The 18,201-nt window shown below is 45.4% G+C and overlaps 1 protein-coding gene across 3 annotated transcripts; it reads right to left on the reverse strand.

Moving 5' to 3' along the window:
* Positions 1–389: 389 nt before the first annotated feature.
* Positions 390–16,881, reverse strand: LOC120666618 (protein FLX-like 3). Of its 3 annotated transcripts, none has more exons than XR_005671799.1 (6): positions 16,619–16,881; positions 15,281–15,996; positions 15,045–15,190; positions 7,290–7,369; positions 7,042–7,190; positions 390–2,157 (listed from the first exon to the last, which is right to left on the reverse strand). XR_005671799.1 is itself a non-coding variant. In XM_039946502.1 (5 exons), exons 2-5 carry the CDS (start codon positions 15,976–15,978, stop codon positions 7,107–7,109), a joined length of 1,008 nt encoding a protein of 335 aa, XP_039802436.1. In that variant the 5' UTR covers positions 15,979–15,996; positions 16,619–16,881; the 3' UTR covers positions 6,842–7,106. The 3 variants fall into 3 exon arrangements, 1 of the variants encoding a protein (XP_039802436.1); XR_005671798.1 differs by having other exon boundaries at positions 390–2,156; positions 7,033–7,190; XM_039946502.1 differs by lacking the exon at positions 390–2,157 and having other exon boundaries at positions 6,842–7,190.
* Positions 16,882–18,201: the final 1,320 nt, after the last annotated feature.

Here is an 18,201-nt window from a genome sequence, read left to right on the forward strand (position 1 = left end):
AAACAGATGTCTCGTTGCTATTAGGGTTGAAAACGGTTGGATTGGTCGGGATAACCTCGCTACCATTTTCACTTTTACATTTTAACACGAAAATGAATACGGACGTACAGGATATCAAAACGAACCCATTTGAACGGATGTGTCCAAAACGAACGGTCTACGAAAAACCAAAACAGAAATACACCGACTCGTTTAGTACCCAATCATTCAACAAACTTGACATGAGTACACAAAAACAATAGATAAATAATAATAACACAAATAATTGTAAATCATGATAATAATTCACAACCTCACAAACAAGTTTACAGCCATACACATATAATCGCAACTCATAAGCCCACACTTAGATAGAAGATATAACAAATTCATAGCCACAACCACACACATAGTAGTAAAAACATTAGTAAAAACGGGATATTCTGATAAAATACAGAAAATATGAAAACAATCGGGATACAAACCAAACCGTTTCCATCACGTTTCCAAATTTGACATCCCGTATTTCATACCAATTTCGAATTTGTCCGAAAATACGAAAACGAAGAGATAAAATGTAGAAGTTGGAGCGGAACGGAACGGGATTTACCCCGACCGTTTTCACCCCTAGTTGCTATCCGTCCCAGAGTTCCACTACAATACAACCCTTTTCTGCAGCTTCAATACAACCATAAGGTCAAAGAGCTTAAATCATTCGGTGATGATTAATTTAAGAATAAATGGCCTCCCTTGGGATTGGAGTTCAATCAGAGAAATTTAAGAGGATTCAGTCCTGTAGGGAAATTTTTTCTGTGGAGCCTTTGGAACAATGGGTAAAATTGTACAAATTATAGGAACAACGAGAGAAGGCGCTGATTGGGCATTTTACTTTCAGTCAGTCCATATAGAACGATTGCGCATGGCCAGTGCCAACAGAGGATGATCCATGTTTTCAACAAAAAAAAACGAGGATGATCCATGAGGTCATTACCATTTTGTCATTGTCAGTCTCCGATACTTTCCAAGAATGGGACCAAACACCTCACACCTGTGGAGTTGAATTCAGAAAACGATATGTTCAGGCCAGTGAATGTGAATTTGCAGACACGGCAGATAACTACCAAAGTCGAATGATGCAAACTGTGACGCATCGGGGACACTGCATGGAGCTGTAAATCCTCGGTTTCCCTTTTGCTAGACAGCTTCGTGTGCACTTTCCATTCTGTTTTTACACGTACAAAACCTTCCTGAACTTTCCAATAAACAGCCTCCTTGACCACACCAGGCAAAGCTTTAGTGGAGGTACCACAGCAAAAGCAAGCAGCATAAACATGATAATACCGTACATAGCTTGCTGGCAACATGTTCCATGGGCAGGTCCTATGGCATCTAACTTTGTTTGGCCATGACAACCATGAGTGCAGTCATAACAACAGTTTTGAGGAAAAAAATGACAAACTAACAGTATCAGCACCCTCAATGCCACATTCTGGCTTCAGTCACATCCGCAAGTTATGGACTCTGTTCAACCCATACGTGCTCTTGCATCCAGTCTTTTGCTTTGCTCATATTCCTGATTACAGAAGCTCACATTGCTCTACTGATCTCAAATCTCAAGCTCCATTGCTCTATAAGCAGGTAGGTTCATCCAGATATTGAAAATAAATAACTAATCAAGACACTGAACTGATTTGTTCCAGGAGCAAAAGGGGCAGGCAGCTAAACACCCTGAATATGTTTAGCTTGGAAATTTGAAGGCCTGACACAAGCTAACCGATCAATGAAGAAAACTGTAAGCTCTCATTTGCAGCAGCCTATTCTCATTTTTCCTACACAGAGGAAATCATGATATGACATGGGGCAAAGGCTTCCAAGTGAACCAAAGTTCCCCAGCTTTGATGCACTGAAAAGCATTTTCACATGCTCCATATAGGGAACTGCAACAAAATAATGCCTGCTTATGAACCAAGTCACCTATGGTGGTGTCACATTCATGTTCCGTCAAGTATTGCAACATTTGATGTTGTGCTTCTGTGCCTTCATATGATTCCATGAGGGTGTTTGTGTTTCTCATATCTCCAACTGATAATCCATCTGAGTCTTGGGTTACTGTGTACATATCTTGATATAGGGTATCGCCATTACAGTTCATAACCCGAACAACTAAGGATTTCACCCTGCAAGGACAAGACCAACAGAATTAGGCATTTGATCCTCAAAAATTAAAAAGCATAAGTACATTTAGAGAATAGTAAAAGGACATAACAAAGTATGATGATAAAACAACATGCACCAAAGAAATTATAATGTGATTAGCATAGTGCAAACACTTGTTCTTCACCACATCAAGAAACATAACAAGCAAAAAGGAATGAACAGCAGAACTTAAACATAGCTAACTGCTTAAAGGATGCATTGATCATTGGAGGATCAAAGCAATATGCAAAATTGTTAATAGCGAAGGAGTAGGCATTCCGATATATCCTTCTCGAAATCAAGTCATATGCCAGATGGATAATCTTTGCTTCAGGCCCATCATAAGGTTGCTACTTTCTATCAGCATGTGCTCAAAACCTCACTGATGTGAAACTATGATACTTGTAGTCCTCCATAGTCAATACAGCTCAAGAAAGTAAGATGTAGCGGAATAATATTTGCAAAGAAGATGGTGAATTTTTGTTATGTGATTCTGTTCTGTAACGTCTTCTCTTCCCAAGGTAGTACATCCAACTTTGCTTAGCTCCCTCCATGATAGATGACAGAGAACTAGCTAATATCACAATGTTCCTCAGTCCTCAAAAGCTTATGGGATGGTACAAGAAACAGCTGTTAACCATAAAGCTAAACTGTTTCCTACTTCATTTTTGGACCAATAATGCTTATCTGATCTGCATGATAAGATCCATAGAGCTATATTGTTGTCAGCTTATGGCATCAGACACACTCCATCCTATGGTATATGAATTATAAACATCGAGCTGCAACTATAGAGAATATCGATAATAGTCTCTGGGTTCTAGAATTGCAAAGGGCACCTTATACTCCATTCGTCCGATAAAACTAGTCATTCTAGGATTCAAAATTTGTCCCATAAAACAAGTCATCGTAGACTCTCGACAACTTGTGGGGAACACATTTTTATTTTAGCCAAATGTGCGGCAAGTTTCTGGCATCCTTTGTGACAAGAGGGTGCCACAAAAGCTAAAAGGCAAATTCTATAGGACAACAATTCGTCCGGCGATGTTATACGGTGCTGAATGTTGGCCTACCAAAAGGTGACATGTGCAGCAACTGAGTGTAGCAGAGATGCGGATGTTGCGGTGGTTTTGCGGGCACACAAGGAGGGATAGAGTCCGGAACGAAGTTATTCGGGATAGGGTCGAGGTGGCACCAATTGAGGAAAAACTTACTCAGCATCGGCTGAGATGGTTTGGACATGTCCAATGAAGGCCTCCTGAGGCGCCGGTGCGTAATGGGGTTCTTGAGCGGGTCAATAATGTAAAGAGGGGTAGAGGTAGACCTAAACTGACGTGGGATGAGTTGGTTAAGAGAGACCTTAAGGATTGGAATATCTCTAAAGAGATAGCTTTGGATAGGAGTGCTTGGAGACTAGCTATCAATGTGCCTGAACCTTGAACTTATTTCTTTCGGGTTTCATCTCTAGCCTACCCCAACTTGGTTGGGAAAAAAGGCTATGTTGTTGTTGTTGTTGTGCCCGTGAATGTAACATCTGTACTAATCGTGTCGACCCTCTAATCAGTGAGTGCATAACTGATTTTTTTGGTTAGTGGCAACAAACTGGGCAGCAACTATCCTGCATGTGCTGCATTTAGCCCCATTAGAAGGACGATAACCAAAGGGGCGTCCCTTTTATCAGAACCGAAAAAATACGAGGGGCAGCATAGTCATTTTACTCCCTTCTTAATCTGTCTGATAACTTCTAGAATGACTTGTTTTATGGCACTGAGGGAGTAATCTAGATAAAATGACCATTGTAGACAGAAGTGACCATTTCAAAATATCCTAAATTAAGTTGCAAATAACATACTAAGGATAACTATAAATGACCATTTAAACATAGATAGAAATGCAGTACAACTTCTGCTTGGACAGAGAAATTACTTGCCTCATCATTTTGAAAGCCATCACCAGCCTGTCTCTATCATTTAGAAGACTTTGGAATGATCTTCACTTCTTAATTAAACCCAGATTCATCTCTACAAGCTGGAAAAGCACTCTTATTCCAAACACGAAGCTAACATTCATTAGCTCGGTACATGGGACAGTCCAATCTGATAGGACTTACTTAGGACCAGATCACCAGATTCTTAACCAGCTTGTATTCAACTATGCAATGTGCTTGCATAAGGCAGAAGAAAGCATCAAACTTCAATTCTATCTGCTGCTGTCATAAAAATATAGTGAGCTTTTCCCATCTCAGAGCCTTACCAAAAGATTTCTTCACTGTAAAACTTCCTTATGCCACTTATCACATAAAAGCATCAAAGCAGATCTACCAGCTCCATTCCAAGTAATCCTTCTACTTTCTTTCACATGCAGTGAACATACTAGAACGTCCTTAATTAAGACAGACCTTTGCTTGTGGCAACTTTTTTCCTTATGATTGAAAACATTTCCTACATGAAGTCCTAGATTGGGCCATTGGGGAAGGGCGAATATAGGTGCTTCACAGTCGACAGCATTGCTACCCATACAGCTGCAAAATATCTGAATTTTGCTTTCCACAGCTTGATCACATGAAAACACCATAATTTTTCTGGTACTCCCTGCTGTATAAAAGACTGTTCATGCCTCCAGGAGTGCAGCAACAAAACAAAATCCAGACGTACCACCAAACATATGTATGGCATGATAGCTATGCATTCTAGGGGATAAACCAAAGATTGCCCGACAAATTTTGGATTATAGACATGGCTAAGTGTGGCAAGTAGTAGGTATAGCCTCTTCGGGATTTGACAAATGACAGCTCTTGAAAATTTTAACTATAGCTGCACAGATCCAGGGAAGCAAGCACCTCATTGTAGACGATCTCTAATAAGGATATGAAGAATGCCCTCTTAATTTTAGTTTACACAAAATGCATATGGAACCAATCCAAGTTGAGGCTCTGATTGACTATGTTTGTCCACTTCGTCATGCTCCTTATGGCCTAAAGGAAGAACCTTGAGCCTAGTTTCATCCCTACAGTCCAGTTTTGAAAGTTATATTGTCCTATGATTTTAAACCTTCTTTCTTTGTGCATAACTAATTATTTCTACACTTCACTTCTTTTACCAAGGCCTTTAGAGGTCTTTGTTGGAAATGACCAAAGTCCAAACCATATCAATGGTGCCGTACAAGCTTTCCTTCAATTGGTGCTACCCTAGCTTACAAGTACATCGTCATTTCAGACTAAAATCTTTCTTTTATGACCACAAATCCAACGCATCATATGCATTTCTGCAACACTTAGCTGTTGAACATGCCACCTGCTAGTAGACCCAACAATCTGTACCATACAACATTGTAGGTCAAATCGCAGTTCTATAGAACATACCATTGAGAATGCAAGAAGCTTGGCGCCAATCCAAACCCACTTTAATTCTATGCCAGATTCTTCTTCTGCTCCCTATACTACTCCATAATTTGTTTTATTAAGGAAATTGCTTCCATGGTCAACAACTTCTAGGCATGAAACCGAATTGGCTCATGGTGGCATGCAAAATTCTTTTCCAAATGGTGCTCGATAATATTGAGTTGCATGCACCAACCAATACAAACCAAAAGCTTAAGCTGATGGGAAGAGGTGAGCAATTTAGTTATACTTCAACACTCCCCCTCATGTGCAGGCTTGCTCAAGCCTCAAACGTGAAAATTAGGAGTCGGGTGCAATTATTTTATTTAATCACGCCCGCTAGGATTCGAACTCGAGCCCTCTAGCACTAATACCATATTGAGTTGCATGCACCAACCAATACAACCCAAAAGCTTAAGCTGATGGGAAGAGGTGGGGGTGGGCAATTCACTTGTACTTCAACAGATAACTCTCTCATAGCTTCATGGTCTTGCTCAGCAGTTTACTGACTCAGTAATTATTACAACTTTGAATGTCTCCTTTGTTCTTGAAGATTGGTGATAATATACTTCTCCACTCTTCTGGCATCATTTGACCAAAAAATATGGTTGAAGAGCTTTCGCAAGGCATCTCCACAACTCGAATTAGGATAGCATCAGGAGTTCAGGACCCATCCAGCCATCCCCTTGCTCCCTTCCATACTTTTGAACTGTTTGACCTCGGATACCAGTGCAATTTTCAGAATTACTAATGACCTTGTGGAACATGAGCTGAATAAGCTCACTGGTGCTGGTGCATCTTTCATTGTTGGTGGTCAGCAATATGTGCCTTCTGATCTTCAAGCAACCTACTTCTCCACAAAAGTTTAGACTCAAGTTCAACATCATGTTCGCCTTCTCAAACTCAGTTCAGAGCCTCCTGATCCAACTTGAATTCAAGGGTGTGGTATCTGTTTATCTATATCGATATCTTGGACCATATGAGACAACCAGGTCAATGCGGTCCAAATCTCTTTTATGTCTAAAATCAATATTGAGCAAGGGATAGAGGACTGTAGATAGCTTCTCTCTCTCTCTCTCTCTCTCTCTCTCTCTCTCTCTCTCTCTCTCTCTCTCTCTCTCTCTCTCTCTCTCTCTCTCTCTGCAGCCGTACACCATTTCAGTAGTTAACTAAGCTCAAGCTAGCTAAGCCATATGGGGCATGTATGACCCACTCTAACAAATATTAAAGCATATCATATATGTCCAAGCCCTATTAAAGTAGTTTTTAGTCGTAGATCCATACAGCAATAGAAATCTTGACATCATGATATCAATACTTTACTATTTAGACATATCACAAGCAATAATTCTGCAATTAGATAGTATTGGAAAAACTTTAATAAACTACTATAGAAACTAAAATGATTAGAAGCATTCAAACAAGTCTTAATTGTAAAGCAAGCAAGTATAAAGCTTAGGTACTGTAAACCACTAAACCATGTGAGTATGTGACATGACAGGTTAACACTTAGAAGGTAACTCTTTCTCCCATGATTATAATAATTGTGATCTTAGCGGTACTGAAGGCGATTCTTGTCATAAGTCCCCCATGGACCAGATTCAGGAGGATGCAGAGGACCTTTCTCAGAAACCCCCTGGTAACATAATAGAAAGTTACAGATAATTGAGGAGCTATCTTAAGTTAATAAGGGGAAATTTAATGGTCACACATGCAATCTTTTTGGAGATCATACCGCATGGATATTATAACCATCTTCATATGACTTAGTGAAGGCCACTTCAGGGCTGCCCATCTGCATCCCATATGTTCCACCTAAAGGGTACATAAAATTGATAGCATGAGAAATCTACCTTATATTAAATAAATAAAAAAATGATAAACACAAAACATCAACAGTACTGACAAAGTGACAAGATAAATAATATTTCAGGAAGCCTACTTTGAAGAAAATTTTTAATGCAGTCTTAGTATGGGCAAGTGTAGTGTTTCATGTAACACAGTCAATGTACAAAATCACGGGCTAAACTATTAGAGATATATTGTTGTATTTCCTTGTATTGAGTTTACTTGTACTCCAAGCCATACGGCAATATATAATAGAGATCACCCCCCCTTCTTTGGGTGTGTGGTGTTTCCCAATTCTCTACATGGTATCACGAGTCCGGGCCAAACCCTAAGCCGGCCGTGCCCCTCTCCCCCCTCCGCTGCCCTAACTCGCGCGGCAAACCCTGCCTGCGCACCCACCCACCACCTGCCGCCGCCAACCCTAGGCTGCGGCACCTCCTCCTCACCCCTGCGCCGCCTCCCTGGTCGGCCCCTCCTCCCTGCGCCACCTCCCTGGTCGCTCCTCCTCCCTGCGCCCTTCCTGGTCGGCTGCAGCAACATCAACAGATTGCATCTGCAACAATCTGTTGATGTCCTGTGTCACCAACGACGGTGACACCCTCAACGACGGTGACTCTCTCCTCGACGGCATCTCCTCCCTCTTCGTTGACGACACCCAGCCGCCGCCGATCCCCATGGCTGCGTACGCCGCCGTCTCCGTCCAGGCGCACGTCCCGATCAAGCTAGAACTCCGCTCCTCCAATTACACCAAGTGGAGCAGCTTCTTCGAGGCCATGTGCGGCAAGTTCGGCCTCCTCAGCCACATCAACAGCGCCCCTCCCCCTGATCCGCGCACTGATGCATGGAATGAGGCCGACTGTGCCGTCCGCAGCTGGCTCTATGGCTCCGTCACCGAGGACATCCTCGACTTCACCATGGCCGCTAACCAGACAGCACGGGACCTTTGGGTCGCCATCTCCAACAACTTCCAGATGAACAAAGCTCCTCGTGCCATCTTCTTGAGTCATGCATTCCACGCAATAACTCAAGGGGATATGTTTGTCCACGAGTATGCCCAAGCCCTCAAGAAGGCCACTGATGCTCTTCGCGACGTCGACAAGCCTGTTGCCGATTCTGAGATGGTTCTCGCCCTTCTCGCTGGAGCTGATTCTCGCTACAGCACCACTAGAGAGATCATCGCAGGAGACGCAACCATGACCTTCTCCAGGGCTGTAGATCGGCTTGCCCTCCAGGAGCTCCGCCTAGCAAATCAGTCAAAGGTGGCTGCCTCCTCCGCCATGATCGCCTCCTCCTCGGCTGGATGCGGCTCCTCCTGCCAATCTACATCATCTTCGACCTCCGTCACACAGCAGCAACAGCGCCCTCCTTAGCAGCAGCAGCAGCGCCCACCTCAGCAGCGTCGCAGGAGGGGCAGACGCTCCAACGGCGGCCAGCAGCAGCAGCAGTCGCCTCGCACACCTAACCCTAGCGGTCCTTGGGTCTGCATCAACCCATGGGCTGCTTTCCAGGGTGCGCAAGGTAGCAGCAATGGCGCACAATTCCAGCGCGGCGGTCAAGGCATTCTGGGCGCCCCTCCACAGGCTCACGCGGCGATCACCTCCCCTCAGTCGCCAACTCAGTCCCCTTCGTGGGATCAGGCTGGCCTGATCGCTGCCCTCCAGCAAATGGCGCTCGAAGGCAATGCATGGGTGATGGATACTGGAGCTTCTACTCACATGCACTCCTCGGAAGGTATACTTCTCTCTCGCCTCCCAGCTGCTTCCTCTTCGATTACCGTAGGCAATGGTGCACATATCCCTGTCACGTCCCGAGGTTCTTCCGTTCTAGCCACAGATACGTCTAGATTCATTCTGAACAACATGCTTATCGTTCCATCCATTATTCGCAACTTACTTTCTGTTCGCCAATTCACCCGCGATAATCGTTGTTCCATTGAATTTGACGCCTCTGGTTTTTCTGTTAAGGACATCCGGACGGGACGAGTGATCCTTCGCTGCGATAGTACAGGCGACCTCTACACCATCCCATCAGTCGCCCCCACAGCCGCAAAAGCCATGCTTGCCGCCTCTTCATCCTTGTGGCCACGTCGCCTTGGTCATCCTGGTCCAGCAGTCTTAGCTACTTTAAAACAGAACAATTTAGTTTCATGTAATAAAGTAGATCGCTCGCTTTGTCATGCATGTCAGCTTGGCAAGCACGCGCGTCTTCCGTTTGCTACTTCTACTTCTCAAACTACTTCACCTTTTGAGATAGTTCACTGTGATGTCTGGACCTCGCCGGTTGCTAGTATTTCTGGTTGTTCCTACTACTTGGTTTTGTTGGATGATTTTTCGCACTATTGTTGGATGTTAGAGTAGGGCAGGGGTTAATAGAAAGTTAGAGCTGTGGAGACGCACGTTAGAGTCGAAAGGGTTCAGACTTAGTAGAACCAAGACCGAGTACATGATGTGCGATTTCAGCGCGACTAGGCATGAGGGGGGAGACGTTAGTCTAAATGGGCAAGTGGTGGCCCAGAAGGATACTTTTCGGTATTTAGGATCGGTGCTACAAAAGGATGGCGACATTGATGAAGATGTTAGGCATAGAATTTCAGCTGGCTGGTTGAAATGGCGGCAAGCTTCTGGCATCCTTTGTGACAAGAGGGTGCCACAAAAGCTAAAAGGCAAATTCTATAGGACAGCAATTCGTCCGGCGATGTTATACGGTGCTGAATGTTGGCCTACCAAAAGGCGACATGTGCAGCAACTGAGTGTAGCAGAGATGCGGATGTTGCGGTGGTTTTGCGGGCACACAAGGAGGGATAGAGTCCGGAACGAAGTTATTCGAGATAGGGTCGGGGTGGCACCAATTGAGGAGAAACTTATTCAGCATCGGCTGAGATGGTTTGGACATGTCCAACGAAGGCCTCCTGAGGCGCCGGTGCGTAATGGGGTTCTTGAGCGAGTCGATAATGTAAAGAGGGGTAGAGGTAGACCTAAACTGACGTGAGATGAGTTGGTTAAGAGAGACCTTAAGGATTGGAATATCTCTAAAGAGATAGATTTGGATAGGAGTGCTTGGAGACTAGCTATCAATGTGCCTGAACCTTGAACTTATTTCTTTCGGGTTTCATCTCTAGCCTACCCCAACTTGCTTGGGAAAAAAGACTATGTTGTTGTTGTTGTTGTTGGATGTTCCCACTTAAGCACAAATCCGATGTACATCAGCATATCGTTGATTTTATTGCTTATGCTCGCACTCAGTTCGGCCTTCCCGTTAAGTGCTTTCAAGCTGATAATGGGACTGAGTTTGTTAACCACGCCATGCACACCACCCTGCGCGCAAATGGTGTTATCTTTCACCTCTCATGCCCTTACACCTCTCCACAGAATGGCAAGGCCGAACGCATCCTTCGAACTCTTAACAATTCAGTGCGAACCCTCCTCACCCATGCCTCTATGCCGCCCAAGTATTGGGCTGAGGCGCTAGCAGCAGCAACCTATCTGCTTAACCGGCGCCCCTCCTCCTCCATTAGTAACGCGATTCTCTATTTTCGCCTATATAATGCTTATCCCTCTTATGATCACTTGCGTATCTTTGGTTGCTTGTGTTATCCTAACCTACAGGCCACCTCTTCACACAAGCTCGCTCCACGCTCGACCGCATGTGTCTTTTTGGGATATCCGCCTGATCATAAGGGTTATCGCTGTTTTGATCTTACAACGTGTCGCATCATTATATCTAGACACGTTGTGTTTGATAAGTCCACCTTTCCTTTCGCTCGTGAGACTCATCCACCCACCACCAGCTCCTTTGATTTCTTACTCGGTCGCGACTTGGATATTGCACCTTTGTTTACTAATCATGCAGCTGGTGGCTCTCCTACGGCTGCTCCGTCTTCCATAGACGTTGAGCAACTGTGCTCAGCACCTGGTGGGAGCGGTGTTCAACCCCCACTAGGGCCCTCGGCGTCTTCTTCTCCGGGCGGGTGTGGTTTCGTGCCCCCGTCCGGTCCTTCGGCGTCTTCTTCTACGGGCGGGATGGATTCCAGCCCACTTCCTGCGTCAGCAACAGCAGCTGATCCACCTGCGCCTCCTGGAGCGCCTGGTGCTGCTTCTGGTGCGCCTGCTGGTGCTTCTTCTGGGATGCCTGGAGCGCCTCCTGGTGGTGCTGTACCTAGCGGGCGCTTCGGTCAAGTCTACACTCACCGACCAGCTGCTGCTCCTACTACTACATCTGTTCCTGGACGCTTCGGTCAAGTGTACAGCCGCCGACCAGCTGCTGCTACGGTGCCCTCTTCGCAGCCTGGTCGCCCTCTTCGCGAGCTCCCTCTACCGCAGCTGCAGGGCCACTACCTAAGCCCTCTTCCGGCGCGGTCTTCAGAAGCTCCTCCTAGAGAGCTTCCTCCACTTGAGCCTGCCCGACGTCCGATGAGTGGTTCTCCACCGCCGGTCCTTCGCGGTGATCATGTTGTTGCTTCTCCCGTTCCGGCCAATTATCGCAGTGCACTTGCGGATCCTAATTGGCGAGCAGCTATGGCAGATGAGTTTCAGGCTCTGGTTGATAATGGTACTTGGCGCCTTGTTCCTCGGCCTCCTGGAGCTAATGTGGTTACTGGCAAGTGGATTTTCAAGCATAAATTCAGATGGTTCTCTTGCACGTCATAAAGCTAGATGGGTTGTCCGTGGATTTTCTCAGCAGCATGCATAGATTATGATGAGACTTTCAGTCCTGTGGTCAAGCCTGCCACCATTCGTACTGTTCTTAGCCTTGCTGTATCTCGTCATTGGCCTATTCGTCAGCTCGATGTGAAGAATGCCTTTCTGCATGGACATCTAGATGAGACAGTGTACTGCCAGCAGCCTCCTGGTTTTGCTGATCCTTCACATCCAGATTATGTTTGTCTTCTGCAAAAGTCGCTTTATGGGTTGAAGCAGGCTCCTCGGGCATGGTACCAGCGATTCGCTACATATATTCGTCAGTTGGGGTTTGTTCCGTCAGTCTCCGACACTTTCTTGTTTGTTTACAAGGATGGCGCCAGCTCTGCTTACCTGCTTCTCTATGTCGATGACATTGTTCTCACTGCTTCGTCGACAGATTTGCTTCTCTCCATTATTAGTCGCCTTCATGCAGAGTTTGCTATGACTAATCTGGGTGATCTACATCACTTTCTGGGGATTTCTGTCACCCGTACTTCAAAGGGTTTATTCTTGTCCCAGCGACAGTACGCCTCGGATCTGCTACAGCGCGCCGGTATGAGCGAGTGTCACTCTATCTTGACGCCAGTTGATAGCAAGTCCAAGCTGTCTGCTACAGATGGTCCTCCGGTTGCGAATCCTTCAGAGTACAGGAGTATTGTTGGTGCACTGCAGTATCTCACTTTGACTCGTCCTGATTTGGCCTATGCTGTTCAGCAAGTCTGCTTGTTTATGCATGATCCGAGGGAACCACAACTTGCACTCGTCAAGCGGATTTTGCGTTATGTCAAGGGCACTCTGGATGCTGGTCTTTCTTTGGGAGTTGGCTCTGTCGACACACCGCATATTCTGATGCTGATTGGGCTGGATGTCCTGATTCCCGACGATCCACCTCAGGCTACTGTGTATATCTTGGAGATAATCTGGTGTCTTGGTCCTCTAAACGCCAGACTACAGTTTCTCGTTCCAGTGCTGAGGCTGAGTACCGGGCAGTGGCGCACGTTGTTGCTGAGTGTTGTTGGCTCCGACAGTTGCTTCAGGAGCTTCATGTTCCCCTCGCCAAGGCTACCGTTGTTTATTGCGACAACGTTAGTGCTGTATATATGACTTCTAATCCCGTCCATCATCGTCGCACAAAGCACATAGAGATTGATATTCATTTTGTTCACAAGAAGGTGGCTTTGGGAGAGATTCGGGTCTTGCATGTCCCGTCTTCTCATCAGTATGCTGACATCATGACTAAAGGACTTCCTGTCCAGTTGTACACTGATTTTAGGACTAGTCTTGGTCTTCGTTTAGCTCCGCCTACGACTACGGGCGGGTATTAGAGATATATTGTTGTATTTCCTTGTATTGAGTTTACTTGTACTCCAAGCCATACGGCAATATATAATAGAGATCACCCCCACCCCCCCCCCCCCCCCCCCTCCTTTGGGTGTGTGGTGTTTCCCAATTCTCTACATAAACCATTTAGCGGAGAGCTCCTCAAAATGCTAAACAAGATATACTGGCCGCTATAGCAAAGCTATGCCATTTAGCGTTTTTCCCAAAAAAAACATGCAGCACCAGGGCAGCCCATTGCCGCACTGAAGTTGCTGCAGCACCGAAGTACAAAAACAGCCAGGCTACATGTAGTTGCCGCGCTGCCGCACACAGCCGCCGCGTGCAGATCAAGGTAAGAAGTGAGTGTGGGAACCAGAAAGGAGGGCTTCAGGACATACACAGACGCACTGAATTTGTGGCTGGAATATAACTAGGCTCTCATGACTCACCATGCTTGTTATTTAGCGTGCTAAACACTTGCCCTAAAGCTTTTAGCTCCGATATTGCATGCAATAGCTCTGCTAGCGTCAATAGCAGTAAAATATACAATATCCGAATATCGTAGCGGCAACCTGTCCAAAACGATATAGCTCCGCTAAAGCGGCACTATAGCCCGCTATTTTGTACATTGAACACAGTGCAAGTATAGTGTTTCATATTTTAATTATTCATATTTTAATTATCATATCCAATGCGACTAGCAGACTCACAGAACTCAACAAACACATAGCTGAGCAATTATTTTGCCCAAAAATGTGAAGCTAAAGTCCTAAACTTTCGATGCGTATTACATATACCTTATGTAACCTTTACTAGTTAACTAATATGATTCCGGAGTTTACAAAGGCATGTATGCAATAAGATTAGTCAACGCCAGTCATATATATAGGTCCAGTTTTAATTGATACAGCATTTTCCTAAGTGATAGCTTAAAAATTCGTAAGGCATGAATACATATTAGTAATGTGCTTCGGTTACATGCAACGCTTTTGGATACAGAGATATAACATCATTGTGTGCATAATTTGTCTCAATTTGTATGTTATATAATTTCCAGACTAACAAACGGCAGCTGAGAATGTTTAGGTCCAATTTGTTTTGCTTTGCTGTCCTATCCTGCTACCTGCACCAATTGCACCATGATCTAATTGTAGGCTGTATCTTCAAAATGGATGCTTTCAAATCAAACAGTTATAATACCCAACATAATTGTGAAAAATGCATCTTCAAAAGACAATGCAATGCCAAAAGGCCAAAAGGGGACTTGGTCTAGTTTGTAAAGCATCGAACTTTTGTAACTTTTATGGGTAGCTTTGCTATTCCTATAACTAGATTTCACACCTCACATAGTATTTTAAGAACGAACAGGAACAGCTAAGGAGTGATCAAAAGTGAAGACCCCTAGATAGAATTCTTACGCCCATGATAAGAAAAAGAAGCCAGCTTCTGATGTGCTACTTCTACAAACCTCAACATAATAATGCCAATGGTCGAAAGAAATGCGGAAATATGCACAAAAAATTCAGTCGAATAAACAGACCTGACTATTACAGCAGTACGATTTCCTACAATGAGAAGAGGAACGTGCAACAAGGATAATAAAATTTGCAACACCGTGAGGTAAATTAGTCCCATTGTCGTACCTGTACCCCATGGTCTCACTTCACATTTAGCAAATTCAGCTCGCATCTGTTCAATCTCTTGTGCCATAGAAATCATATTCTTCTCCATAGCCTTCCTTTGTTCCACCAACTCAAAATTCCCTTTTCGCTCTAGTTCACAAGCAGTCCTGCAAAAGACAATCCAAGGAATTAAAAGCATGCCAATGGCTAATTGTACCTGATAATCAGATGGAACGCAAAAGAGTGTGCAGATGTACCTCACATGAATAAGTTCCTGTTGCAGACCATCAAGCTCTGCTTTCAGCATAGGTAGCTGCTGCTTAACAGATCTTTCCCTGGTCAGATCTTCCATGAGAGATGCAGCCTCTGCAGAGAGTTCTTTCCTAGCACCAATGAGCTTCTCAATTTCACCACGAAGCTGCACAATCTCATCTCGTAAGTGCTCATTTGCTCTAAGTTCAGCTTCAAGCTTCCTCTTCTTGTCCACAAGCTTACTGATATAAGCCTCCTTCTCAGCAGTAATGTCTGAAATGATCATGTTCAAGTGGCGGATCTCATCTTTTCCAGCTTGTAATTCCCTGTTTAAATCTTCATGCTCCTCAGCCAGAGCACGGTTATCTGCCAAAAGCCTCCGGAGTTCAAGTTCCAGTGACTCAAGCTCTTCCTCTAGAACAGCTGGGTGAGGGTGAGGAGCTCCCCTCATGCGTGGGCCTTCATGGATGTCAGGATATGCCCTACAGTCATCAATGCGAATGGCAGAATAGCCCCTATGGTCATCAACCATACGAACACCAGGGTAGCTCCTACGTCCATCAACCAGACGGGTGTCAAGATAACCCACACGTTCATCAACCACACGGGCTTCAGGATACCCTCTGGGCTCAACTAGGCGGACTTCATTGTACCCCCTGCGATCACCAATAGGACGCCTTGGCAGTCGACCTCTTTCCGACATGACGCTTGGTGCCTTGGCCTGTAGAAAAAAAAATCAAAAGAAAAATAGAGTTTTATGGATTCATCATTACAGGTACATGAAAACCATTACATTCATCAAGTGAAATAACAGCAGTGGATCAAATACTGCATAACACTGCTAAGATGCACATAACAGACCTCAAATAATACACAGGTTAGCACAAAGGGCACGTTGGGTATAACTGTTCAACTCTGAGATGAATGGAAAGTCATACAACGGTACCTTTAGCTTCTCAGTGACTGACTGCATATTATAACAACAAAAAGAACCAGCTTGCAGTCAGTACATCAATTTGAACAAACAGCACTAACATAAACAGGGATGGCACGGCGGAATTTTTATAAAAGCTGGAACTTTTCCATTGAATTTCTACCCCACAGGTTATGATATCCCACAACATTAACCAGAGGTGGTTTCAGTACATCCGCAGCTTGAGTCCCAACCCTAGGCGCCAGGCAGGGGCGGACCAAGCATAGGACATGGGTGTACACATGTACACCAGATAGTTCTTGCGAACAAAATCGAAGTAACTGGATTCAGATCCGAATACAAATAGTTTTGCTAGGGTTTGGGGTGCTCCGTCTGGCACAGCAGAAGGAAAGAGAAGGGGCCGGCATACCTGGAGGATGCGCTCGTCGCCGGCAAAGGGATGGGCGAAGACAGGACAAATGGCGCCGCCGCTCGCCCAGTCGCCGCCGCCAGGGAAGGAAGAGCAAGGGAGGAGATGAACTTGAAGGCTTGAGGCCCCTGGCGGCTGAGCCCTCTGAGCGGGAAGGCTGTCAATGAGCCGAGATCGAGCGAGCCTGCCACCTAAATCTGGAGGATTCTGAGCCAGCCGAGGTCGATCTGAGCTCGAGCTCGAGATGTTTAACGGGAGAACCACCGACGATTTTATAGTACTACTAGTATTAGTGATACATATAAATTCGGTCTCCGTGGAAGCTTTATAAAAAGTTTCATAAACATTAAATTGTCAAATCAGTAAATTTGTTAATATGACAAAATCATTACAAGAAGAGAGAAGTTTTACATAATGTGAGACAAGTTTCATCCTCATAATACTTACTAGTCACCATGCCCGCGCTTCGCTGCGGCTGGTCGCCAGCCACTAGACAATGACAATGCAAATATGTCACACGGCAATAATAACATTAAAATGTTTGTTTGCATGATCCAAATTCCTAAATTTCACGAATGATCCTTCAAAGAAACTAAAAGTGAACAACTAATAATTTACATTGGACCGAGAGAATCAAACCCTACAGTTCTTCGATGCAATATCAATAAGCTGGTGTGCCAGAAAGATGTGAGCAACCAAAGCTAGGAGCCATAATGGGCTGAAAACATTGATACAATGATAGCTGGACAGACTTGGCTACAATGTGAAACAAGTTTCCAAGGCTAAATGAACTGAATCGACAATGGTTTAGCTATTTGTCAAAAACTAGACTGTCTGATTATTAAAGTAGCAACCATCTTGCTACTTAATAAAGATGTAGTTAAATTGGGGGTTGTTTAGTTGCCAACCACACTTTGCCACACTTAAGGTTAGGCAAGTGTGGCAAGTGTGGCAAAGAATTTGGCCACCACACTTTTCTTCACTAAGGGAATCTTGCCACACTTTTTCTTTGTCTATGACATGTGGAGCCCAAAAAAATCTAGTCTAAACTTAGTTACCAATCAAATACCTACCAATTTGGTCAAACTTGCCTAAAGTTAGGTATGGCAAGATGTGGCTAGCAACTAAACACCCCCTGGGGATGCTAGATGCCGCATCCTAGAAGGTTACTAGCGTGTTGTGGCAGGTGGCCGTGCTCCCCTACCGCTCGTGGTGCGCGTGCAGCAGCCACGCGTGCCTGTCGCGGGCTCGCACTTCAGGTGCGGCCAGGTTGGAGGCGGTGGCGCTGGCCGTCGACCGCCGGGTGTGAGGCTGAGGACCCAGGCCGAGCAGCCGGGGCAAGGCATGGCCGTGCGAGGCGCCGGGAAGAGCCGCGGTCTGGCCCGGAGTAGGGGTCCGCGGGAGTCGAGACGCAGGCGACGGCGCAGCCTGGGGCGGATGCACGAGCCGGCGATGCAGCGGCCCCATGAAACCTTCCAGGATGCGGGCAGCGGCAGGTAGGGCAGAAGCGGCCGCCGGCGCCGGTGGCACGGGATGGGCAGGAGGTTGGGGGTGGCCGGCCTGGGTGTGACGCGAAGAGGAGG

Source organism: Panicum virgatum, chromosome 3N (assembly GCF_016808335.1).
Source record: "Panicum virgatum strain AP13 chromosome 3N, P.virgatum_v5, whole genome shotgun sequence".
Lineage (NCBI taxonomy): Eukaryota > Viridiplantae > Streptophyta > Magnoliopsida > Poales > Poaceae > Panicum > Panicum virgatum.

Coding starts and splice junctions, on each gene's coding strand:
- LOC120666618 (XM_039946502.1), bottom strand. CDS start 15,978: ATGTCGGAAAGAGGTCGACTGCCAAGGCGTCCTATTGGTGATCGCAGG. Junction 7,370..15,044: donor AGTGAGACCATGGGGTACAG/GTACGACAATGG, acceptor TGTACCCTTTAG/GTGGAACATATGGGATGCAG. Junction 7,191..7,289: donor ATGGTTATAATATCCATGCG/GTATGATCTCCA, acceptor TTATGTTACCAG/GGGGTTTCTGAGAAAGGTCC.